At 34.2% G+C, this 25,885-nt stretch overlaps 2 protein-coding genes and 2 pseudogenes across 4 annotated transcripts in view; 2 read left to right on the top strand and 2 right to left on the bottom strand.

Annotated features, from left to right (window-relative positions):
* Positions 1–1,703: 1,703 nt before the first annotated feature.
* On the top strand, positions 1,704–16,316 carry LOC149807904 (uncharacterized). Of its 2 annotated transcripts, XM_089971798.1 has the most exons (4): positions 1,704–1,771; positions 13,582–13,746; positions 14,009–14,236; positions 14,472–16,316. In XM_089971798.1, the coding sequence occupies exons 3-4, from the start codon at positions 14,097–14,099 to the stop codon at positions 14,677–14,679; spliced, it is 348 nt and encodes a 115-aa protein (XP_089827924.1). In that variant the 5' UTR covers positions 1,704–1,771; positions 13,582–13,746; positions 14,009–14,096; the 3' UTR covers positions 14,680–16,316. The 2 variants fall into 2 exon arrangements, with proteins under 2 accessions (XP_089827924.1, XP_089827917.1); XM_089971791.1 differs by lacking the exon at positions 1,704–1,771 and having other exon boundaries at positions 9,523–13,746.
* The window catches only part of LOC149807902 (proto-oncogene tyrosine-protein kinase Src-like), a 180,501-nt pseudogene continuing 157,005 nt past the window's right edge, over positions 2,390–25,885 (top strand). The window contains exon 1 of the transcript XR_016423733.1: positions 2,390–3,615. The product of XR_016423733.1 is annotated as a proto-oncogene tyrosine-protein kinase Src-like (transcript). The remainder of the gene's footprint in view (positions 3,616–25,885) is intronic.
* Positions 6,460–8,062, bottom strand: LOC149807905 (uncharacterized). The gene is made up of 3 exons (XM_089951180.1): positions 7,576–8,062; positions 7,409–7,481; positions 6,460–6,776 (listed from the first exon to the last, which is right to left on the bottom strand). The coding sequence occupies exons 1-3, from the start codon at positions 7,864–7,866 to the stop codon at positions 6,460–6,462; spliced, it is 681 nt and encodes a 226-aa protein (XP_089807306.1). The 5' UTR covers positions 7,867–8,062.
* On the bottom strand, positions 16,310–25,167 carry LOC149807903 (uncharacterized; annotated as a pseudogene).

Genomic DNA, 25,885 nt, shown 5'->3' with positions numbered 1-25,885 from the left:
GTGGAGAGAAGCTCGATTGCTTTCATGTAATTTTCTTACAGAAGTTCAGTTGCACCAAACATTAATGTAACAGTTGTCAATACAATATAAAATTACAGTAAACTGAAATCACAAAATTTGGCCATATATGTAGTATTAAATCAAATTGTTTGAACTTTGCGTCACACGTACAGTTTCATAATTGGACTTGTCTTTAAGCATGAATTTAAGATTTGTGTGTGATTGTTTTCTTTTCTTGAATGTCCAATAAAACTGCATGTTCTTATGAGACTTTCTGAATGCGACATTTAATCATGAGTTGTAACAGTGTTTCAACAGTCTTTTCTATCCAGCTTTTTTATGTCTTGTGATCTACACTAGGAAAACGAAGGCATGGAAATTATGAATAAATGTGCGCTGTTATTTTAGGAATGCATCCTAAATTGTACTGATAACTTTGACAGCCATTATATGCAATTTTGTTGTTTCATAAGGTTTTTTGTTGAAAAGTGAATATTTATATATGCATGTTCTTATAGTATGCATGTTTTTAAAGTTCGGTGTTTGTCTGTTGCAGATATCCTAGGATTGTATCCTAGATGGTTCTATTAACTTTGACAGCCATTGTGTACATTTTTGTGTAAGGTTTCCTGTTGAAAAGTGAATATCTATTTATGAAAGTTTGTATAGCTGGGTGTTTGTTTGTGGCTGTTATCCTAGAATTGCATACTTTATCGTACTGTTAATTTATTGGACAGTCATGATGTAAAATATTGTTGTAGTGTAAGGTATATGTGTAGAATTTGATATTAGAATGTAATATTCATGTATTATCACTAACTATTATTAATAGATTTATAAATCTGAAAATGACTGTGTACGTCTGAAGGAGTTTGTCCCTGTGTGCAAGTCTCTTTCTCTCATATGAAGAACAAAATAAATGCTAGAAAGGGATAAAGTGAAACAGAGCAAAATACATACGAGTCCATATTCACAAAACTTCCCAGCTTGATTGCACATACATACATACATACATACATACATACATACATACATACATACATGCATGTTTGGGTATGTGGAGAACTCGCCCCATGCAGGAGGTCGTGGGTTCGAACCCAGGTTGAGTCATACCAGAGACTTACAAAAATGGTACAGACAGCTGCTTCGCTTGGCGCTCAGCATTAAGAGGTTAGTGTTAGGACTGGTCGGCCTGGTGTCAGGATAATGTGACTGGGTGTGACATCATAATACATGTCTGTGACATGATGTCCCAGTGCTATACATCATTATAAACTGTCACACTGCATACATCGTAGCGATATGACTGAAAAATTGTTAAAAGCTACGTTAAAAATCCAAATCACACACTCTCACAAACATACCGCATTATTAATTTCCCTAGTATTAATAGATAACACATATTCTTCGCCGTGTTCGCTACGATCATTAGACCCTAACTCATATGGAATTACATCACAATTAATACTTCCAGTTCTAGTCTATTTTTAGAACATTTTTTCCGCTCTCATTTTGTTGGTGATAGAAGAGTTTTATTTATGCATTTTTGGTAGGGATTTAAAGGTAACTGTTTATTCTTGATAATATGAGCTCAGGGTGTTGTTGTCTGTATGTATTTTGGCGACAGTGCACAGTGAGTAATAAGGCCTTGGTGACGATCCGGAAGTGAAATATGTGTTCTGTTTACATGCTGTTATGTTGACAGTCAATCATCTAAAAAAAGAGCAGGTCAACCTGTGACAAGAACTTCATCATGAAGTCATCTTTGAAGGTATTTTAGATTAACATATGATTTGCATTGATTGTCTCACAGTGGAAAGGTCAGTACTGAGAAATAAATGTAGAGAACATATAGTAAAATTAATTGTGTACTATGTCCATATAGAAACTGGTAGAATAGGCTACTTCCGTCTGGTAAATTCTATATGAAGGTATCACGGTGCCAATAGTTTTTCCATAGACCTTAATGCTAACGTTCGGGGAAATAAATATATTTTCAATCCTACTTTAGCGTGCATGTCACACACTTTTCTAGAGAGCAGTGTTAGATTGTCAATTTGACAAGGACAAAACCAGGTATTCTATTACATTTAAGAGAGATATCTCTGCTGGAACTAGACAGGGGTAAGAGTTATCTAGTCACAACAGATACAGTTTCAGACATGTGTACCACATTTTAAAAGATCATAAAAAATACAAATTATCATCTAGATAAGAATTAACATGATCTCACATGTTGCCAGGAGGCACAACTTTTTTTTAATAACCCTAACAGAAAGTACATCTCTTACATAATGCACCAATCACAGCTAGTTCTGTTGTTTATTTCGAAATACAATGTTCCTACACCTTAACCGCCGCCCACCTGGACTTGCGCAATTGGTACCGTTATACCTGAAAGGGTTTGTACCCGCAATGGTGAAAATAAAGGTTAATTCGCCGGATTGGATTAATGACATGGTCGTCCGATCGTCCGAGAGTTATGCGTTGGTACGTCACTGTCTTATGAAGGTATATGTGTAGTTTTTCAGTTTCATTGCGATTCTAGACTAAAGCGATAAAAGACGCGTGAGAAAAATCAAATGAGCGGAGGGTTGTGGTCACCGTTGCACTCCTTGTGTTCATTTGTTGTCAGAGATTTCGCCGTACTTTATTGATAAAACGTCAGACTCCCGTGATTATACTTATGTAGTAGATATATTTGTTCTTTTGACTTTAGTGATTATTTTTTTGCTCCATTACATGATATGGGATCAGTTCGAAGCCTCAACCCCAACAAATCAAGTAGAGGCTACGACATCGTAGCTGTATGAAAGTAGCACTTGCAAGGCCATTTACAATATTGCATCAAGGAAGATTATAAAATACATGTATAGAATTATGGCGGTAATCCCCCTCCATGCATACTGTTTCATAAATATTATAGATGTATATGGAGGAGGTGGGTCATAATTAAATATTTCTTAATCAGACATGACAGGTACAACAGCAAAATATCCATGGCAAGTTTCTGTAGCCTTTATTCATCCTGCCAGGAGACAACAAACTTTGCACGCATTTGTCGAATAGTGGTTGATGTGTTAAGAGACATTCTCTGGCAGGTGTTAATACATGAAATTCCTCCAGCTGATCTGCCGAAAAGAGTTCAGATAAATCAAAACCGTCTGAGAAACCTTGATATGAAGATAAAGACATGGTTGTGTGGCATATCTTCTTCCTCCAGTGAGATTCCAATTGCTGAAAAGTTTGATGTCTCCTCACTTTACGTACTAATAAGGAACCTTTGTAGTCGAGTACCAGCTCCTAGTAATCAGTGGGGAAAACCGCCACCTCCAAGTGCAACAAACTTGGGCGATGACATTGAGAGAGTAAGAGAGTTCAGAAACACTCTTTATGGCCATGCTACGATGGCTAAAATAAAAACTGCAATTTTCAACAAACTGTGGAGAAGTATTAAGAATGTTGTCAGCAGATTTGATTTGTACTTCAGTTCCAATTGTAAAGCCATGAAATGTGACTTTCAAAAGGAGATTGTTCACATTCTTATATGCAGTATGGACAAAAGCCTTGAGGATGCTTACATTAAGAAAGCGAAGGAAATCACGATATTATCAGGTAAGTGCATACTTTAAAGCAGGGGTCTCAGTCAGATGGCCAATGGGCTACATGTGGCCCATGGAGTTACTTCGCAATGACACCCATAATTTGCAAAATAATAATGCAAATTTGTTCCTCACATCCAGCCAGTTTTGATAACAATTCTGGTGGCCATATAATTTCTTGCTGCCCAGCGTAAAATAATAGCATGCTATATTTATAGGTTACTGCATTTGTATGGGAAAATATGAACGAGTTTTGGCAAGGAATACTGCACGAACATGTGAGTGCAGTATATCCTTCCGACAAAACGTTCATACTTTCCCATACAAATGCAGTAACCTTTTTATTATATGCTCATTTTTTTTATTATACCTAAGGTTTAATTATATAAACAAAATACACTACAAGAAACTACGTAAAGGAATGAATGCCGTATTCCAAACTAAATACACAAGCGCAGATTTGACATTACAAAATGACATCATTATTAATGCGCACATAGCTCCGCCCAGATAAATGTGAACTTGGTCGCGCGGTCGACATAACTTTCGAAAGAAAATGGCATGTCTAGTTGAAATTTGCAGTCATATTGTGAATGAATGCGCATTTCAACGACTTTTCCATTTGATCTGGCGTGAATATATTTTGGTATTTTGTTTCGATTCAACAGAAGTTTGTGATCTTGGACTGGATTAATCTGTGCAAATTATACATGAAATACATCGGATTGAAGTGGCATGGGAGAAGTGTGTTTACGTCTGCAAATGTGTTTCTGTTTCTGTCATTGAATGTTTGAAATCATAACGTGGGAAAAATATGAAGTCTTTCAATTGCATATTTCAAAAAGACACTATGGAATTTAATGTGTATTTCATTTTGAATGCAGTAAGGAGGATGCGATTGCACTTATCATCGAAATTACAGCACACTTTCGAAATGTGTAATCCAGATTGAAAACCTATGACATGGTTCATGTAATTCGGATTTGCAGAATTAAGAAAAAACATTTTGAGGAAATTCAGGATGTAAAATTGTAAGTATATTTTATTTTACCATTCTCATCACCAGATAAAGAAGACAGTATATACCTTGTCACTTGTATGTTATTTGTAAGGACATAATCGTCCGTCTTTTATATAATGTAGCTAGCCTAAATCCGTAACATTGTATCAACACGGAATGTGCCAAAACAGCTGGGGTTTTTTTTGCAGTCCATGAAACATGTTTTAGTTCATTCAGAAACAAACCACAACGTAAAGAGCCTCTTACGCGAGTGTATATGATTTGTTTAGAAATCAGAAGTGCTGGTGTCTGCGTCATTGTTTGTTTACAATAGAAAGTAGTTCCTTTATTCGAATAGCGGAGAACTCGCCCCATGGAGAACTCGCCCTGGGAGAACTCATCCCAGGTGTCAGAAGAAGTCGCCCCATAGTGGTCGGAGAAGTCGCCCCACTTCGTCTAGAGAAGTCGCCCCACTTTGCCTGGAGAAGTCGCCCCAAGGATAATATATAATAATTCTGAGACTTCGCCACATGGTTGTCAAGGCTTTATTTATTGTTGTTTTTCTTCGACTTAGTAACTTATTAAATCTATAAAATTTGCAATTTTTTTCAACTTTTCCATTTGATCAACTCCACTTCTGTACTTAACGAAAATAATAACCTAAGTCATCCTGAGATGACGTTATGACATTGACTTTTATAACCCGAAATCGACTGAATTGGCGCTGACCATCAGTAAGCCAAAGTGTTATGTTATTATCTCTCTAACTGAACAATTTAATCTGATTTTTCATTGAGATTTGCTAACCATTAACAAATGGTACTTGAACTCAGTAAAAAAAAAACATTATTGATGCCTACTGAAGAAATGCGGTCACTATCGAGTTAATCATCATGGCTAATGCGCAGAATTCGGACGGTTTCTGAAAGATCAGTTGTACTACATCATTTAGTTTATTTCTTCTTTCTTGTCAGTGTTCGTAATTTTATTATTTCTCAGTAATAACAAACTATTTCAAGTTAAAAGAGAAGTTTAAAAAATATTTCACTACTAAATTACTGATGTAAAATAAACAAGATTACGTTATTTATTAATATATAATAACACCATGATCAGGCGTACTAGACCCAAATTCACTAATGAGGCACAAATCAATGTTGCTGACACGTTAACTCATTATATACGTTTCTTTCCTTAATGCATACATTTTTGCTGTATCAATATGCATCTATCATTCCAAAAAGGTCATGATACATAGGTAACACTTTTTATGCATGGCGGTTTTTTTTGTAAAACAAGGGGTTTTGTGAGTATGAAAGGCGCTCAAAATTGACTTGTACATTTTATTATAAATAATACAACCAAATAATATCATTTTTAATATGGGTAACTTACATTACTTGGTCCTAATAATATGAAATCAAAATCATAGGATTTAATAAAATATACGGAAATGTAATCATGTTTCTTATATGTCTGAACATTATATCTTGATAAATCTGTCAAGTAATATTTCGACTAATTTTAGCATAAATAATGCTTAATAATACGTACGTTACCGATACATACGTGACAAAGATATACCATACTACGGAACACTTGATGATAGCCGGCCAAGTTAGCATGATGAAAGGTGTCATGCCGCCATATTTCAATTCTCAGTATAAAACAAAAACATCAAGTACAACCAGGACAAGCCGCTAAAGTTATATTATATTCTATGTACTAAAGACCACGTATATGTAAGCGATTTAAATTAAAATTTTTGAATGACACTTATGTTTTTATTGGACATTGAATCAGTGATTCATATGACATTCTTACCATTATGTTTCCATGACAAACAATAAAATATAATTAGTATACAGGCGCAGCATATAATCTGGCACATTTATTAAGCAATGCATTAACACTTAGTTCATCGTTTTGGAACATATCGCACAAATGAAAGATTCGTCCTTGTTTTTCTTTAGTTTTCCGGGTCTGTCTTCTTTTTAGTTTCCCTTCTGAAACCATCTTCAGTTGACTAGGAATGGCGTTTGCCTCCTTGTACAGGAGAGTCACTACCAAATACAGTGACAGCTTCGATTTCATTGCATGGCGATTTAAGCGGTTGTGCCAGCCTTCAGCGTCGTTGTTAGTTCTAATTGCGCTCTGGAATACTGACCATATTGCTGGAAGCCATGTTGGATTTGTTATCCAGGTGTTTTCAACATACTTCCATCAGTTGTACTAACTGTTCAGTATTGGCCTTTTCCTTCATTTTGTAAAATGTATGGTTGATCAGTTCTTCAGGAAGGAATGGCAAGGCTAGGACTTTTCTAATGAATTTATATACTCCATCTTTCATGTTGTAGTCAGACTGATATATTGCAAGGAAATATATATATTTATCAAATATTTGTTTCTATGCAAATAAATTCATAGAAAAATAATAAGCAGATACATTTTTTTAACTTTTTGGCGAAATAAGCATTTAGTGTGTGTGTGTGTGTGTGTGTGAGAGAGATGAGTGTGTATTTTAGTATATGATGTTACATGATTCCGACGGAATTGTGTTAACACATTATACATCAGGTTTAATGCTTTCATCTCTACTGTTTATTTAACAAATATATATTGTTGTAGCCGTATTACATCGTCATATTATTTCAGGAGCTTTTTAAAAGTTTGGTTTGGAGGTAGTGGTAGGGGGTATATACCTGCAATCCAAGTGATTGGGCTTGACGCCACACTGCTTGTCCCTAGTGAAAAGCACAACCATGGATTGGTTTTTTGAAAACTTTGTGCAAAGCGAGCCAGAGACCATGTTCAAAATCTACAGCCATTTCCCTCACTTCTGGACTACTGGGCAGCATGGTGAGGATACTGCGGAAAACCTGGACAAATATGAATAACAGAATAAGAACACATTGTCTTACTATACAATATACCAGTGACATGAACATGATATTGTCTAATTTATTCACACACAATTTTTAAGAAAATTTTGCATAAGAAGTGTAATACAAATAATACCTTTTTATAGTCCTTTTTCTGTCTCCTAGACATCAGTATGAAAGCGCCTGGAAACTGTTCAATTTCACCCGATGCTTTCACAAACGTGTGGATGGACAGCAGTTGATGAAACGGCTTCCTCACTAGTTTGAATGTCCCATCAGTATACCATGTTTTTGCATTGGCCATCATTTGCATCTGTTGGTTTGTTGCGAAAATAAGGTGACGATGTCCACCTACTCTCACATCAGCCTTGAAAAAAATCATCAGATGTGTGCTGCTCAATGAATTCGTTGTCCACCTGAAAAAAACACAAAAGGGTAATACATGATACTAATAGCTGCCTTGCTTGCTGCTAATGCGACATGATGCAACAGTGCTAGGCATCACTATAAACTGCCACACTGCAGACATCGTAGCGATATAACTGAAAAATTGTTAAAGCTACATTAAAAATCCAAATCTCTCTCTCTCTCTCTCTCTCACACACACACACATACACACACACTCTATAAGTAAATAACTATGATCTTAATTGATATAAATTCTCATCGAGTAAGCATCATTCTTGCAACATTCAAAAGTTTTAAATATGAATATTAAATGTCATACCTCAAATTGTAAATCTGTTGGCTCTGATGGTCTGCTCTGCTGTCGTGTGTAGTTAGCAACTCGTATAATGTTGTTGTAATTTGGTCTTGAATATTCAGGCAGATGAACATCGACATGCTCATCCATAACACGGGTAACAAATGTGGTTGCCGGCGCAAACAGATCTCGTCGTGCTTGTTCCTTGATCTAATATATATATATATATAATTATATTACAATTAGATGAGATACATTTTGTGGTAGAGCATTGATACAGGGATTGGTAAGAGAAAGATGAAAGGTGTGTGATGATATTGTTTTGTTTAAATTACACGGCGGTGTTTAATATTTTTAGTGTCATACTTCGAGAAATTATAATAATGTATTCATGACTATAATTCAGTCATGAAAATTTAATGGGCAGGAATAATCGCTATTACCCTTCAATTTCATTGCAACAATGGATACAGACAAAGACATGTTTCTAGTAGTTGTTAAATCAATTACCGTTTTCTGCATTTCAAGAGATTTTATAATCCCTGGCATCCCTTGATGAGTGTGCTGCCCGTTGATTCGTTCAAACCCATCAGCAGTCTGGCGCAACGTTACACGGCAAGCTGTTGTTTTATTCCTAACACTGCACCGCCAATTTGTGTAGTGCCTGTTTTTACGCTGGTAAATGGATCATAAAACTAATATAAATATTTGCATGCATAGAAAACACTACTTATTACCAAATATATATATTTAATAATGGTGTTGTTTACGTTACTAATCTATATAATAGGCTCAAAACAAAATTATGTAAATAGAGAATGAATGGTTTAAATTGGTTCAATTAGTGGGCATATACCAATCATACGTGAAAAAAAGTTTGTGCAGTAGAAAAATATTTGATGCATACTTTATTCATTTATCCATAATAAAATTCCTAGTTAAGGGCTGCATAAGTTGCATTGCACTGAAATTATTATTATGCAGTTATAACATCTTACACTACAAAAGATTAGTGAACAAATGAACCAATAAACATACCTTAACAACGAAGGTGAAGCCATCACTACTGACTAGCTTACGCTTTCCTCGTTGAGTACCGCCGTCAATAACTTTAAATGTTATGTTACTTTCCTCCTCATAAGTTATCAAATCTGTGGTTATACTTTCTTCAATGGAGTCCTCTTGGATTTTCTCCAGTACAGAAAATGATACTTGTGTTATGTCCAAGGAATCATTCCTTGTGCTGCTCGCAACGGGCATTCCAAAAGTGTCGGCTTCGGTACAGTCATGGCATGTAAAATCTAGGTCTGTTTTGTTCTTTACTGCCATACGATATGCATCCCTTGTAATTTCTAAAATGAAGCAATTGCAGTATGAAATGACAACGGTGGAAATATGTCAGTTGAATAAACGATTAGTAGTATGAAATCGTAAAACAATCAACTGATCCTGTTACAAATTAAATTCTTAAGGATCAAAAATGTTTAATTGCACTAACATACATTGTATACACTAATGACAAATATTGACTTATATGTGAATAATAATAATAAGCAATAACTATAAAAAGATACTGTGAAAATGAAATGTTGTACTCGCTATTCATTCTTACCTGTGTTACACTTTCTATGTGTCCATTCGCTGCACTTGTCACACATTATCGCTTCCTGAAGTGGTCTCACTTCCAAAAGACATTTTACACATAGTTCTGCCATTCTCATTACTGCTATGATAAAAATTGTGCCAACAAGGTTTTTATATGCCAGCAATAAACTGTCTACAAGCAAATGTATGTGTTGTCTTAATAAATTCAGCTTGGAACAAAATTTATCTTCAAAGTGATGACTAATTTATTAACAAAACTTATCAAGTTGTAAGTAGCTTGGATGATTTTTCTGGTCATAAGTGCTAATTCTTGTGAGCATAAGTGCCTATTTGTTGGACTCAATTTTACCCCGTAATGGTCTTCTTTTCTCCGCGTCGAATGAAAGACAATGGCATTGTGCTAATTCTTATGGACATATGCACCTCTTTGATATAGTATTTTGTACCCGGTAATTGTGATCTTTCCTCCGTGAGCAATATAATACCATTGTATTATGTCTGTATTTCAGTGAAACCATTTCAGTATTTCTAACTCCATTTTGTTTCTATTAAAAAGAATACTCACCGATATAATTTATATATTACTAAAATTAGAGGCCACGATTAAATTCCATTGAAAATAGTTAAATAATAAATCAACTGTTAACAATGAACGGTTGAATAATTTCGCATTTAATTTGTGCTTCTTCAGGTACGAAATGTTTTAAAAGAAATGGAAAACATATTTTATTAGATGAAAACTGCTGATCTCTATAATTTTATATATGAAAGTGATGATTATTTATATTACTAGTGTCTCTTATGTTTGCACATCGCATCAGTGTATGTTACATTTAGATAATGAAATTTTTTTAATTTCTTTTCTGTCTATTTACGTACTGTAAAAAAAAAATCATGAAAATTCTTGAGATTTGCCAACCAAAATTTGCTTGTATGTTTTATTATAAAAATCCAGCCAAATAAATGGTTATTGTTGATGCATACCATTTTTTTAAGTGCCATATGTTTTGATGTTCATTGGTTATAAAATATTGGCATGAAAGACAATTCGCTTAGAGAGTTATTAGATGAAAACTGTGGATCTCTATAATTTTATATGTGAAAGCGATGACTATTCATAGTAGTTTCTCTTATATTTGCACATCAAGAGCACCGGTGTATGTTACATTTAGATGACAAAAATGTTCTTTTTTCTTTTTCTTTTTCTTTTCTGTCTGTTTAGTACTAATTAAAAAAAATCTTGCAAATTCTTGGGTCTTATTTAAGCAATAATTGATTTATTTTTGTAAAGTGTTTTTATGCTGGTAAATTGATACATTTATTTGATAAAAATTTAGGAGACTAAAATTTATTAATTATACGACGTAGATTAGATAATGAAGGATTCGATTGTATTGTGAAAGGAATTACATCTGTCTCAATTGTACATACTGCTTTGTTTAAAGCCCAGTGTTGAGTAATATTACGGGTTTTGTTCAGTGCAGAATCAATTATATGTGTAGGATAATTTCTGTTTTGTAAATATGTTTGGAATTTATTCAACGAATTTTGTAATTGACAATCATCTGAAATAATACGTCGGTATCTTTTCGACTGGCTATGTGTATGTTCGTATTATTAAATTGAAAATAATTATTTTCCAAGGTAAGTTTTAATATTATACAAATATCTTCACAAGATAGTGGGCTATTGTTAGGACTGTAATCAAGAAATTTGTACACGTTTCAATACCAACTGCATGTGGAAAGTTGGTATATAGTGATGTTACATCTAATAATAGCAGGATTGAAATTAACAGATAGCTGTGGAAAAGACTTCAACTTTTTAATGAAAGTTGTTGTATCTTTAATATATGATTTCATTATGAGTTTTGGGTAATATGTAGAATTGAGGTGTACGCATGTTAAGAGTGAAAGTATCAAATTCCTTATATATGGAATTATTGTTTTTAGCCATCTCATTAATGCATGTTGAAATTTTTTATTTAATTTCTATTGATGGATCTTCGCCAATATGTTTATAGTAGTTTTCATCATTTAATTGACGTTCAACTTATTTAAAATAATCTTCTTGATTCATAATAATAATAGTGTTTGACTAATCATCCTTTTTAATCAGTATACTGTCGTCATTCATTCGATTATATAAAGAGTGAATGTCGTCTTAGAAATATTACTATGATATTGCTTTTTATGATTACCAGTTAATATCTCTTTTGTGATCGTGTATAAATAAAAATCTAAAAATGAATCACGTAAAAGATGTTTTAATTCTGTTTTAAAAAGGTTTTGGGGCGACTTCTCCAGCCACTCTGGGGCGACTTCTCCAGATACGTTGGGGCGAGTTCTCCCAGGGCGACTTCTCCATGGGGCGAGATCTCTGCATACCCCTTTATTCACGTGAATGCTATATGTGTATTGTCGCGCTTGTTCAGTATCGGGAAATATTGAACGATTCTGACAATGTAAAGTTAACGGGGGGAAAAAAATGAGCATATAATAATAATTACTCTTTTTCTTCATTTTTAACTATACTTAAATTGTATAGCTGTATGAAAAAGTTTCAGTGATGGGGCTCTTGGGCCAGTGTACTAGTCCTCATGTGACCCTCATGCTGATTTGAGTTTGAGACTCCTGCTTTCAGGTATGATAAAGAGGAATTTTCAGGTGACAAGGTATGAATAATTTGCAAACATGCTACTTACTTATATTCAAATGTTTCAAATGGGAAGTCCCAGGGTGAAAATGGAAATTGTCTTATGTGGTTTAGTTCTTGATATGTATAGAGTTTGTTTTTAAACTGTCTTATATGAAACCATCAAATTCATGTTAATGAACTTGTGAACATAATTTTTGCCATTATTTGTTATTTTTACAAATGTAAGGCAAAGTTAAAAAATGCTTTAAAATATTCTTTGATGTTAAATACATAAAAAGTGATGCTTTAATCTTGACATTGTAGATCTATAACTATTATTTAGAGTTATTGTCAGGAATTTCAAGTGTTCAGGTCTTTAAGTCAAACAATGCAAACTTTTCTTTTATTTATATATCATTTACTGAACTTAAATGAGTGGGCAAGGACACAAGAACTATTCAAAAGGAATATGACATTATGAACCAAAAGTATTAGTTGGATTACAAAATTTGCTTGGAATATTGAAATAGAATGCATTGCAAATGGTATCTGAGACTTACTTAGTGAATTTTTACATGAGCCTCTCAAACTATAGTTGCTGAATTATGTTTGTACAGACATGATTTTAGCATCATTTATATCAACATACTTGTTCATTATATCCTGAAAAATAATGGTCTGTGTATGTGTAGTCAGCCATGTTGGGCCTGGAGCCATGGAAGAGTTCACATTTGAAAAAAGATTTAACAGTTATGAGAGCCATTACTTGCCACAGGTGAACATCATGGTCTACTCATTAGACAAATTATATTGAAAACATTGAGTAAAAGTTAAATTAGTTTTAAAGTAAACTAGATGGTGTTTGAATTAGGTATATTCATCTACATATCAAGACATTTGTGAAAATTCAATGAGCCACAGACAGACATATCATTCACATTGCTGATCTGAATGAACTATCTGTTCAATTGAATTCCATTGATGAGTATTCTTGCAGTCGGATTGATGCCATCGAGTCACGTATTCAACATAAAAACCCATCCGCCATATTTGTTTGGGGGACACGCTTGTGAAAGATTGGAAATTCGAAGAATTCAGTTATTATATTAGATTAATTGTGAAATTTAATTGAAATGTCTTATCAATATCAAGACAGTTTGGCTTTGGACACACAACAGAGGTACTCGGTAAAACTGAAGTTGATTGCAGTGGATATTTGTCCTTGTAAGGTGCCCGCTGATACCTGGATCAATGACCCAAAACATTGGCCAACTACTGAATACCACGATGTTTATAACTACCTGGCTAAACATCCACGTAAGTATTTATTTTATTTGATGGATGAATTAACGTGTTTAGATGAATGTAAATATAAATATTCTTAAATGTTGCAAATAATGGTAAATTACAATAAATTGATGCTTGTAATTCCCATGTTGACACAGCTAATAGTGTAAGAAATTGCAGAATAAAAAGAAGGAATTGTCTATGTATCTTTTACATTTTCATTTATTATATTCAACTAATTGTTGTTACATAATTATTGAAATTTAAAACAACTTGTCATTTTTCTTTACAGGTATTTATTTTGCATAGGCAATGGAGAACTTTAGGTATCTAGAGGCACACATTTTTTTGTGTCTGGCTGGGTTCAGTCTGTTTTCCTTATGAAGACTGACAGTGGACATTATGTTTTTAAAGCTGATACGAAGCCCTCCTTGAGAGTGACTGAAGAACCCCACCACCCATGGGTTACATTAAAAAAATCAGGACCTGTTATTGCAGCACATTGTAACTGTATGGCTGGGTAAGTACATGTAACTATGACATAAATTTAGACAATAAGCACACTGTCACCTACACAAACAAACCATTTCTTTTCATTGTATACTGGAAAACATGAGAAAATCGCTGAAATCATTAAACAGCCCAATAAATTTAAAGCCTTATAGTTATGCATATGTATATTTTAAGACTATAGTTGCACCAATTAGGTATATTATTTCATAATTTTAACAAAACATTTTATTGCTTTATTATAGGTTAGGAAAGACTTGTTCCCACATCGGTGCATTACTGTTTAAAATAGAAGCTGCAATGCGACTGGGTTATACATCAAGCACCTGCATAGACCACCCATGTGAGTTGAATGCATGTTTTGTGAAGAAAGTAGAACCCCCAAAAATAGCTGAGATAAAATTTTACAAGACTGCTGCAAATAAGACCCTGAAAACTCTAAGAAAACGATGAAAACGGTGCCAGAACCAGCAATCGACGAAGAGTAGAATCAATTTCTTCAATCACTGGCTAGTTTGGATGAATCTTATGTTGGTTTAAGTGCCTTTAAAGAGTTTAGTGGTCAGTTTGTTGCTCTTGGACCTGAGCGTACTTGTAGTAAGTTGTCACCGTCCTTCTGAGGCTTCTATTTGGCAAAAAATGAGAAAATTGATGGATTTAAACAAGATGTCTGATTCAATTCATGAAAAGATCCACATAAGTGATGCTCAAGTGGCTTATGTTGAGGATGTAACCAGAAACCCGTCATCATCTTTAGTTTGGCGTGAACAGAGAGTTGTCCGTGTTATGGCGTCAACAGGCTGGTGATTGTTTAAGAACTAGCTTGTCGAATCTATCACCTGTAGTTAAAAAGATTCGTGAGACTTACAAAGGTCCAAAAAGAGTTTCCTGCTTTAACTTGGGGTACGCAACATGAAGAAGACGATTTTAAAATGTAGACCAACATTTACACTCAATCAGGACCAACTACAGGTCACGTTCATTGTGGTAATGTGCATCTTACAATTCCAACTGAGCATTTAGAAGGTACGGTTCAGAAATAAGGCCTTTTTATTTGTAAAGACAGTCCATTATTGGGAGCCTCTCCAGATGGTCGGGTGCAATGCAAGTGTTGTGGAGCTGGTGTACTAGAAATTAAATGTCTCTATAAGTATTGTGAAACACCACTAATTGATGCCTTGAGTGACACTGGATTTTATCTTTACAAGAACTTTCATCTAAAGAAGACACAAGTATTTTGCACAATTGCAGATGAAAATACATGTATGTAATACAGGCTTTGCAGATTTTGTAGTGTGGATGCCCATTGACTGCATTATTGTAAGAGTGAATTGGGACAGTGACTTCATACATGAAATGATAAAATCTTTGCAATTGTTTTGAAAGAAACATATCCTTCCTGAGCTAGTCACAAGGAGATTTGAACTTAATGTTGAAGCTGAATGCAGTACTAAAGCTGACAAAGAGAACACGCGTTCTGACAGTATCAGATCCTATTGTGTATGTGAAACATAAACCAAGTTAGATAATATGGTTGGTTGTGATCACTGTGATAAATAGTTTCATATCAAATGCATAGGACTAAAGTGTCTGCCAACATCAAAAACTTGGTATTGTGAAGAATGCCGGAAATTGGCGAAAAAATGAAACAGACAGCATTTTACTATGAAGGTTGTTTAATAACAATGAACAAAACTATGTTGCATGTAAATAATGTCAGCTGTGTACAGCTCAAATGTTTCCAACACTTTCACTCTCATTACCCAAAATGAACAAGCCATGAGGCATTTCTTTTCATTTTCAATGAAAATCTTTTCAGTGTATCCAACGTGATTAATGTATTGACCTAATAAAACAGCTGTAACATGGTAATTTATGTATATGAATTGTGTTTAATGATAAAAATGATAATAATATTTCATTAAAATACATTTCCATAATATTTGTGTCTGATACAAATATTTTTTTCACAATATACATGTAAATAATAATTGTCATGGATTATGTTTGAATTTCTTTTATAATGTATTTGACATGTCATTATGAAATGCAACAGTTGCAAACATATATTCATATAAAAATCTCAAACATATTTTCTGTGATCCGGTTTACTCATTAAACACAATCTCAGTCCCCAAATTAATACACACACCTTTATTATTTTGTCACAACTCGATAACGCTGATTCAGTGCTTTCATCTTTAATGCTTTTGACACACCTGATTGGTAAAGTCCCTTTCAGTACAGTAAATCTATTTTTCATCAATCCGATCGTACGTTCTTTATGAATACGAACAGAGGATTTTTTTTATAGAAATTTCAACATCTCTTGCTGGTAACTGTTTTTTTCCTTTAGTAAAAGATGGTGTAAGGAATTCTGCACCACAGATTGTGGTGAAATCATCTCTAAGTGTAAATCCTCTATCACCAAGTATCTAGTCTCCTGGCATGTGATATTTTGGACCAATAAAGCCTGACTCGTGAACTATTTTAATGTCTGAAGTTCTGCCTCCCCATGCATTAGATATGAAATTTATGGAACCAAGAGGTGTACAAGAAATAAAAACTTTAACTGTGCAGTGTTTCTTGTATGAACTATAACATTGTGCCCTTGCCAATAAATTTTTGGGCACTTCAGTGAATATTTCAAAGCAATCTATTATAGAAGTCGAGACGAGGAAATTTGAATTTGAACACTGGTGGTATTGTGCTGAATAGTGTCTTGATCAGTCCACTTGATCATAAATCCAGTTTTGGCATGCATGAGATCAATCCATTTCCAGAAGTAGTCAATTGTTGTTGATTTGGGAGTTCCTTTTACATGTGCAAGTAACTCAAAAGAGACATTGTGACGTAGTTTCACACGTGTTAAAAACAGTTGTTTCTTTAGTGGCAGGCTGGGTTTATTTGATCATTTACTTGTAATGCAGGTACTTAGAAAAGGTAAACAGCTTTAAGATACATCCCAGCTAATGCCATTTATCATCTGGCAGGCATCATTGTTTCCTTCAACAGAAGCTGATGAAAGAGAGGTAGCACTAACATTTTGTGTCAAACTTGATATTTTCTGTAAGGCATCATTTCTTTCTTTTCTAAGATTTTCGATTTCCATATACAGCATCTCTCAGATTTTTCCAATGGTTGTTTCACTGGCATCAGTTGTGGTGCAGTTGAAATCGACTTAACTTCAGGCGACTTTGTTTCCAGGTGTTGAGGTTCCTCATCTAAAGTGTCATTGTTATCTGACAAAGTACAAGATGGTATCTCCAGTTGTGAGTTGTCATCTATTAACTTCAATTTCTTCCTTGTCTGACATGGTTCAGCCAATTTCACTGTTAAAAGAGGCATATATATTACTCGTGGGAACAGTATGAAATTTCACAAATCTCTATATTTATTGAACAAATTGTTCATCATGATTAATTTATTTAAAGTTATACAATCCACAAACTTGCACCAATGTTTTGTAAATTGGTGTGCACATTTTATACACGAATCTATACAAATCTGTTTAAAATAGAAAATCTTAAATCAGCTGTACAAGGTCATAGTACTAATAGACAGACAAAAAGTGATTACATCAAATTATATATATATATATATATATATATATATATATATATATATATATGTATATATATATACCTGCACTACTTGATCTCTTTGCAGCCCGTTAAAAGTGGTCAATCTTTACTTTTGACATTTCTTTCCCATCATCTTGTCTACTTGTGGTGGTGCTTGGAAATATGGAGGGCACATAATCTGGATGTGTTGAGTCGTTGACTTTTAAGCCTGAAAAATTAGAACAGAAAACTTATTTCATAATGGCTGATATTCATATCTTCTTTAATTGACCATTGAATCATTGACAATATTTTGCCCTCTTGTGTGATGAAATGTAGGACAACCAGTTGGTTATGGACAGGACCAGTAGAATTTTCAGGTTCCTTGTGCAGTGGGCTTGTAGGATTTTTGGCACGTTTCATACATTTGTCTGTGGTAGGTTTTTGTTGTTACTTAAAAGATGATTAAAGTACACATGAAAGCAAAACAGAACCTACAAGAATAAATTTTCGCCTTTGACTGAGCTTTCTTTTCCATTTGATATTTTGTGGATCTTTTCTTGCTGAAATCTTGAAACGTTAGGTTCGTAGAAAATATTTAAGAAAACAAATCAAGTTTTTAAAAAATCAGAGAAAATCAGAAAAGGATGCTACATGTATTGACTCAAAACATTAGGAGCTGAAAATTGTGAGACATAACTACAGAAAAGCAAGGTAACTTTAAGCAAACAGCCAATACAGCCAAACATCTCATAACACTCTCTATTACCAGTCACCTGTTCTTGATGGCTATTGTAATTCCCCTCCACTGGCAAATTTTCTATACAGATGTCCTGTATGTAACAGTCACCTTTCTTCTATAGTCAGCAACCTGGCATTTTGTAACCAACCAGTGGTTTCTGCCTTCCTTAAACAGTTGCCTGTTGTGTGTGACAGGTAAGTTTGATATTTTCATTTTCCTCTGAAATAAATCAATCTCTGAAGAAAAAAGTTCATCCTTAAGAAGGAATAGAATTACATCCCTTTTCTTTAGGGTCCGGTGTCTTTCAGTATTTAAAACCAGTCTGTCAAAGCAGGCAAAGCCTAGATTCATAGGGCATAACCACATATAGCTTTCTTTGATTTCCTATTCATCACAAGCTTCTCAGATAAGCTGACCAACTTTTGATCACAAAAAATTGAGCAATTGGCTGATGCACAGATCCGAAATGACTAGATAAGCCCCACCCCCTTAGAGACTGTTGCTGTGAACCCCAAGCTTTCCATTAAAAATGGCTGAATTATCGCAGAATGCAGGTGCCATGTCAGATTCTTGCATATTCCCAATAATATTTCACTTAAATACCTTCCTGATCAAGAGAAACTTTCCAGTAAAGTGTTGCAGAATGGTTGGAACTACTTTACGCAAGGATATATACTCGAGATCAAAGTTTTGGAGTTTGAACATCAGATTTGTGTAGAAGCGAGATGCAGTGATCAATGAAGAAGAACCAGCCTCCACACCTTCTGCACATCGAAATTGCAGAGGAAATGTGTGAAAATGCATGTTGTTCATGTAAAGCGGGGTAAGATTTAATGTTTTGTATTTTTAATGAACTATTTAGTTAATGTTTGAACTGTTTAATACCCTGAAGTAATTTCAACTGTTATAGTACAAGTCCAGTCCTACAATGTAAGACATAGCACGTTTTTTTTTTGTTTTGTTTTGACCATGCTGACATACAGTATACTAGAATACTAAGCTCATATATGTCAGGAATCTGAGGCAGCAGTACTAAAGACAAACAAAAAATACAGTATCGGACATGTTTTATTTTTGTTTATGTCACTGGGAGGATTTACTAACTGCAGTTACCAAAATTGTAACTTTTGACACATTGTCTGGAAATCTAATAAATAATCTATAAACACTTCCTCTAGCATTTCACAGAGTGATGTAAGCAGTATGTTTTCGATACATGCACTGATAACATTTATTTTACTAATTAATGTATGTGAGATCTGAAAAATGTATTGTTGCAGGGTCAGTGGGCATCATTGCTCCCATGTAGTAGGGCTAATTAAGTTCCTACAGAGTTTCAAACAACATAACTTTCACCACTGTACTTGATGAGTTGAGCTGCACAAGCATACCTCAGCAATGGCATGTGTCAAGGGGATTAAAAATAAAACCGATGCCACTTAACCGTGTCATGGTTGCTAGACTGACAGAGAGTAGGAAAAGGAAGCCAGTGGTTTGCCAGACAGATAAACAAAAAGTATGAATTTAAAATACAAATTAGTTACCAACAGAAATGTTTGTTTAAAATCTTATTGTAGATGGAATAAAGAGTTAACTATTTATTACTTCCAGATTAAAATAAACACAACATACAATAAAGCTTTAATACTTTGTTTTTATTCATCATGCTGATGCAGCATACTTGAATTGATACGTAATAGAAACGTATTCATGTAAATGTACAATACAGTGTCATCCAGTAGAACCAAGTAATATTATAAGGACATGTCTTATCTCTCTAGTCTGAAGGGAACATCCCTAGAGTGCAGAATTGCACCAAACATTCCTAAAGTATTAACACCTCTAGGAGACATGTAGATCCGGTCAATATTATCGCATCAGGTACTATCCAGTCACAGTATATTCAGTGTTCATCCTCAAATACATCTTAAAAAAGTGTTAGAAGACAAGCCACTGTCCATATTTTGTTGGCCTTTTGTAACAAAGATGTAGGAATACAACGTGATAAAAGTTTGTACATTTTAACTTTACGTATGAGACGTCCTATATGTACCCTATGTTTGGCAATTTTGTTAGTCAAAAGTGTCTCAGGAGCTGTCATTTGCCTACTTGCTGATGTGAATGGTGGAATGTTTATTTTCAAACCAAGTTCATTTATTTCTTTTGCAATGTTAAAACCTTTATCTACCATTATGGCATCTCCTTTAATATAACCAATTGATTTTAGTGTTTTAAGCATATCATAAAAACGAGATTGTTCTGTGATAGATTTATCCAAAATTGATCCTGTAAATAATTCTGAAGCACACATTACACAACCATTAAGATCACAACCTATCAACCTCTTTAGAGTTGCAGATTTATAATCATCATAAAACTGGCTCTGTAGGCAAAGTGCACTTGGAATTTGAGTTTTAACTTAGTTCCATCTATAATAATAATGGTAGTGGGAAAATCTTTCCTATATTCAGATGGCATGTTTTTTTATTATAGGATCTCAGTGTGGCCAAATTGAAAGCTGGCCAAGTCTTAACAAATTAACCCCTGAGGTTTTTGTCATTTTCGCCTGAAAATCGAGTAGGAAACACATTTTGAAAGCTATTTCTGAATAGATCTGAAAACACCAAATCCCTGGTGATCTTTCAGTAACATACTGCCTAGTTGTGTTAGAAACATCATTTTTCATTGGCTATTTGACTTGCACATGAGCAGAATGGTAAAAGTTGGAGTTCATTTTTTGTTGTTGTGCTAAGCAGAGACATTTTTGTATCGAGACCACTGTTTATTCTAAATGCCCATCTTATCCTACTTTTTGCAAAGGCTCATCTGTCTGTTTGCAGTTATACCATTTTGCCTTAGATCTGAGACCAAAAAGTCTAAAATCTGGACACAAAATTGGATTCCAACCACAGGCAAATTTTGGATAGAAAAAGGTTGGGTCCAAAAAATGAGTTTTTTAAATCTGTATTTTGTAGTGCAACTAGATATTCCAGATTATTTGGTATCATTGTAGAGCTACATCTGTCTACTTTTCTCTAATATCACCCACTTTAGTTTGTTTCTTGGCAGTTATTTTCTTCAGATGTTGAATTTCTTTATCTTTTGATGACACTTGAAGTTGAAGCTCTTGTATCTCTCTTGAACTATTTGACAATTTGAGTCTTATATCCTGATTCTCAGCTGCAACTGCTAACATGTCCAATGCTGATATCCTGAAAAAATAAGAAAATTATTTCTTTTCTTCATTTCAGACAATGTAGCTGAGAGAATAACTCAGGACTGTGGTAATACACCTGTGACAAGGGCTTCTCCATTGTGTTTACTAAATGAGTTCAAACCACTCAATGAGAACACAAAGTGTATAAATCCATGTGACACTGAGGTACAGACAAGAAATTGGGTCTTATCGGATCAGAGTATGACTGGTCTTATGAGAGAAAAGACAGGCTTACAGCATCTAATGTTGGGAAAAGTAATATCAAGGAAATATAAATCCAGTGAAACGTTTATTAACAGATTATTTTCAAAAAATGATGTGAAAGGCAAAGCTCTTGAATATGGTAAAAGACACGAGAAAACTGCTAAAGAACGGTATCTTGAACTGTATCCTTCTAGGCATTTCCATGAGTGTGGCTTTGTGGTTAATAATGATTTTTCATTTTTGGGTGCCTCGACTGATGGGAAACTATGTGACAATGGAGTATGTGGAATTGTGGAAATTAAATGACCCTTTTCTGCTAGAAAAATGACCATTGAAAAAGCATGTAATTATATACCAGATTTCTATTTCCAGAAGGATGAGCATGTATCATTAAAGAAAACACACAGTTACTCTGCACAGATTCAAGGCCAACTTATGGTTACAGGTTGTGAATTTTGTGAATTCATTGTGTACACACATGAGGATATGTATGTGGAAAGAATTAAACCAGTCATTCCATTTATGACTTCAGTGTTAAAAAAGTTAACTGAATTTTACAATTGCAATTCCATATCTGCAATTCCGTATCTGCAATCTTCAGAATAAGTGATTAAAATACTGACATGGGTTTTCAGTCTGTGTAGACACCCCTGACTCACAATTCATATCTGGACTGTTCAATCTGTAAGAAATACATTAATTGATTGTGAAGTATAAGCAATATAATTGAAACACTTTTCAAACAGTATCAGTTCATTAACTTGCTAGCTTTGCATATTTACTTTAAGATTAATGTCTGAATTTATTCTGAAATTAAACTTGTCAAATTTCGTATGTAAAAGATTAATAAAGCTTAGACATATTCTTTGAGGTACTTGGCTCTTACATAGTTGTGTTTTCTTCCAAATGCAGGCATTTGCATATATGTTGACTGGCTTCATTTTGTTTTCTTGCTGGCATAGTATGTGAACCATCAGCTTGAATGGGGTCTGGGTATTTCTCAGTTGGTCCATTTCCTCCAACAAAGTGCTGAAAAATACGTATATTTACAAAACATTGCATTATATGACAATCGAAAAAGCAAGTTAAATTTGACATGTTATATTAATATAGCAAAGAAACATTTTATATCTATATTTTAATTTAGATGTATGGACAATGTAGACTGAAATAAAGAATTATTATTCTTATTCATGACCTAGTCATAACGTAAATATATGTTCCATTATACTTGCACTGACAATAACTTGTTATATTAACCTGTTGTTAATTCCTTCACTAAAAATAAAAATATCAAGAGGGCTGGTATGGGATACAGTGTTTCCCTTTACGCACATTTGTGCATCAGGGATGCACGCTGGAGAAAATTGACGCATAACATTTTGTTGCCATGCGCTTTTTTGACGCAAAGGATTTTCATAATGTGATCAGGATTTATTTAATACCCAATGCACTGGATGATGGATGGCATCGTATATACTTCGAGCATAGGCATTTTCTGGTTTCCCACTTTGTTTGCTCCCTGCCTTGCGCTCCTCTATTCGTATAGCAGAGTGCAACGCAGGGAACATATGAAAAAATCAACCAGACTAGCATAGGCAATGTTATGAGTAGCTTCCCCTAATCTCAGGAGCTCTCACGCGATTTCCATCGAGCTCAGCAAGCTGTCATCTTGATGTTTAATCTCAGTGATTGTTGCACTAGAAAGTGATCTCCAGATTAAAACGTCATGCACTAAAAATCATTAGCAAAGAAGGTGAAAAAAGCAGAACACAAAAGAGTAACTGTGGATCTAACTTTAATGAAAAATGGAGAAAATAATTCCCTTGACTAGAATAGGGCACATCCATTAGGATTACCGGTGTGACTTCTGATCTCATGATTGCGAAGACTGCAAAAGTGAAAAATCCTTTCATGAGGGGGTTTTAGAATTTAAACAAATCTGCCCTCGTTCGCCACAAGATATCTGGAAAACACATTATAACCCAAGACATTCTTTCACAACAAAGAAATAAGTAAACTTGCAGAGACAAATGCATTATTTGGATTACAAAGTCAGCGGGTCATTGCATATTTTGTTGGTTTTTAACTTTGCTGCAATAAAAGAAAGATCTTAAAGTTCCAGTTTAACTTATTAGAAAGAAGATAAATCATTATCCTCCTTGATATTTGGATAAATGTGTTCTAGGATGAAGTACAATGAAACCAATGATAGTACACATTTTATGAAAGGCAGTAAATTAACTGCGATTTGGTTAAAAAGATCTATTTGGCTTTTTATATTGGCTTGTATGTAATGTGTTGGGCTATAATAATGCTTCATATTGATTATAAGGAGACGGTTGAAAGTACGACTTTAAAAGAAAAATGGACTAATAAAATTATTCTTTGAATGGTCAGTGCATTTGTTTGTTAATTGTGCATGTTTGTTTGTATGTTTAGAGAGAGAGAAAGAGAGAGAGAGAGAGAGTATGTTGGGCAAGTTGCAATATCCTATTTCAAGCTGAAAAAGTACGAGTCATATGAAAATTTATCAGTACATTTTTGACCCCCACATTTTTTATTTGAGCCCCAGTTCTAACACCAGTTTTTTTTTAACCCTCAATTTTACACCCCTGGGGGATACACTGGGATAAATGTATACTTATAATTAAAGTACTAATATTACAATGTGACCTGGATGCCAGAGTGGTCAAAGGCTCTCACCTTTACTGGTCACTGCCATCTCACCTACGTCCACATAGGTTCCAATCTCAGGCTCAGTAAATGTGGGTATGTGAAAAAGCTTTTTAGTAGCTTCCTGTGAGTGTGTGGTTCTTCCCGGGGTTTTCATCCACCAGATAAACCTGGCCTCCTTGTATACCCTATGATGTACTGAAAAAATGTAGTTAACCCATGATAACAACAATTACATAAACCAGCTTTACAGAATATGTATTAGATATTTTTCTATTTAACATTACTTTCTAGAATACTACATATACTTATTTATCATAGTGAAATCTAAACTGAATTACCTTTGAGCGAACGGCCTTGTCTTGGTTTATTCTGGCGATATTAAGCTATTCGTGTAGTCAACCACACACTTTGATCCATCGTTTCATCTTTTCCAAATCATGTTTTTGAGTCAGAAAATGTATAAAATGGCCTCCTTCCAACCATTCTGGATATCTCTCATCTGCATTGCATGTTCCCCATGCACATTGAAGCACCATTTTATCAATATATCCCAAACATCATGAAAGTCTGTAATGCAGCTGAATTCTCACCACACATTTGTTTGTGGATAAAACATGGCGGATGTTACCGTAGCACCGGACGCTCTATCCGATTGGTCAATATTTGTGGATATGATTGACAGGTCAGATCTATGCATCCAGGTATTATTTTTAAAATATGAACAGCTGTTCCAAGACAAACTTATAAAAACTGGTCAACAAATAATCTCCTCTGTTATAGGCATCATATGTAATTTGTCAGTCAGTAATGAAATTATTGTTTTGTCATGTTGCACAAAAAATGATGGTATAACATATAGGATGGATTAAAGTGAGAAGGATAAAGTAATCTTGTGCAGAACATAAATAATAATAATAATAATAATAACAATAATAATAACAATCATACAGCATTAATATTGTTAAATAAATTAATCATAACAATCATAATAATATTAAAATAATAATGATAGTGATATTTGGTGCATGGTATTTTTTCAGACATCAAGTTTAAAAGGTAAACATATGTATACAGGGTTTACTAAGGTTAGTTTTGGCTTTTTCCATGGGTGGTTACTATTGACAGGTTTGACTATTGTGTATGCGTATGTACATGAGGCAAATGCATGTACAAGTTGATGGACTGCTAACTAATTTTGATTTGGATTCATATCTTGTGCCATCAGTTATTTTTTTACTGATAGTCTGCCTGCAT

Source organism: Sinohyriopsis cumingii, chromosome 1, assembly GCF_028554795.1.
Source record: "Sinohyriopsis cumingii isolate HCF-2022 chromosome 1, ASM2855479v2, whole genome shotgun sequence".
NCBI classification, from domain to species: Eukaryota; Metazoa; Mollusca; class Bivalvia; order Unionida; family Unionidae; genus Sinohyriopsis; species Sinohyriopsis cumingii.
This window is presented reverse-complemented; position numbering and strand designations above follow the sequence as displayed.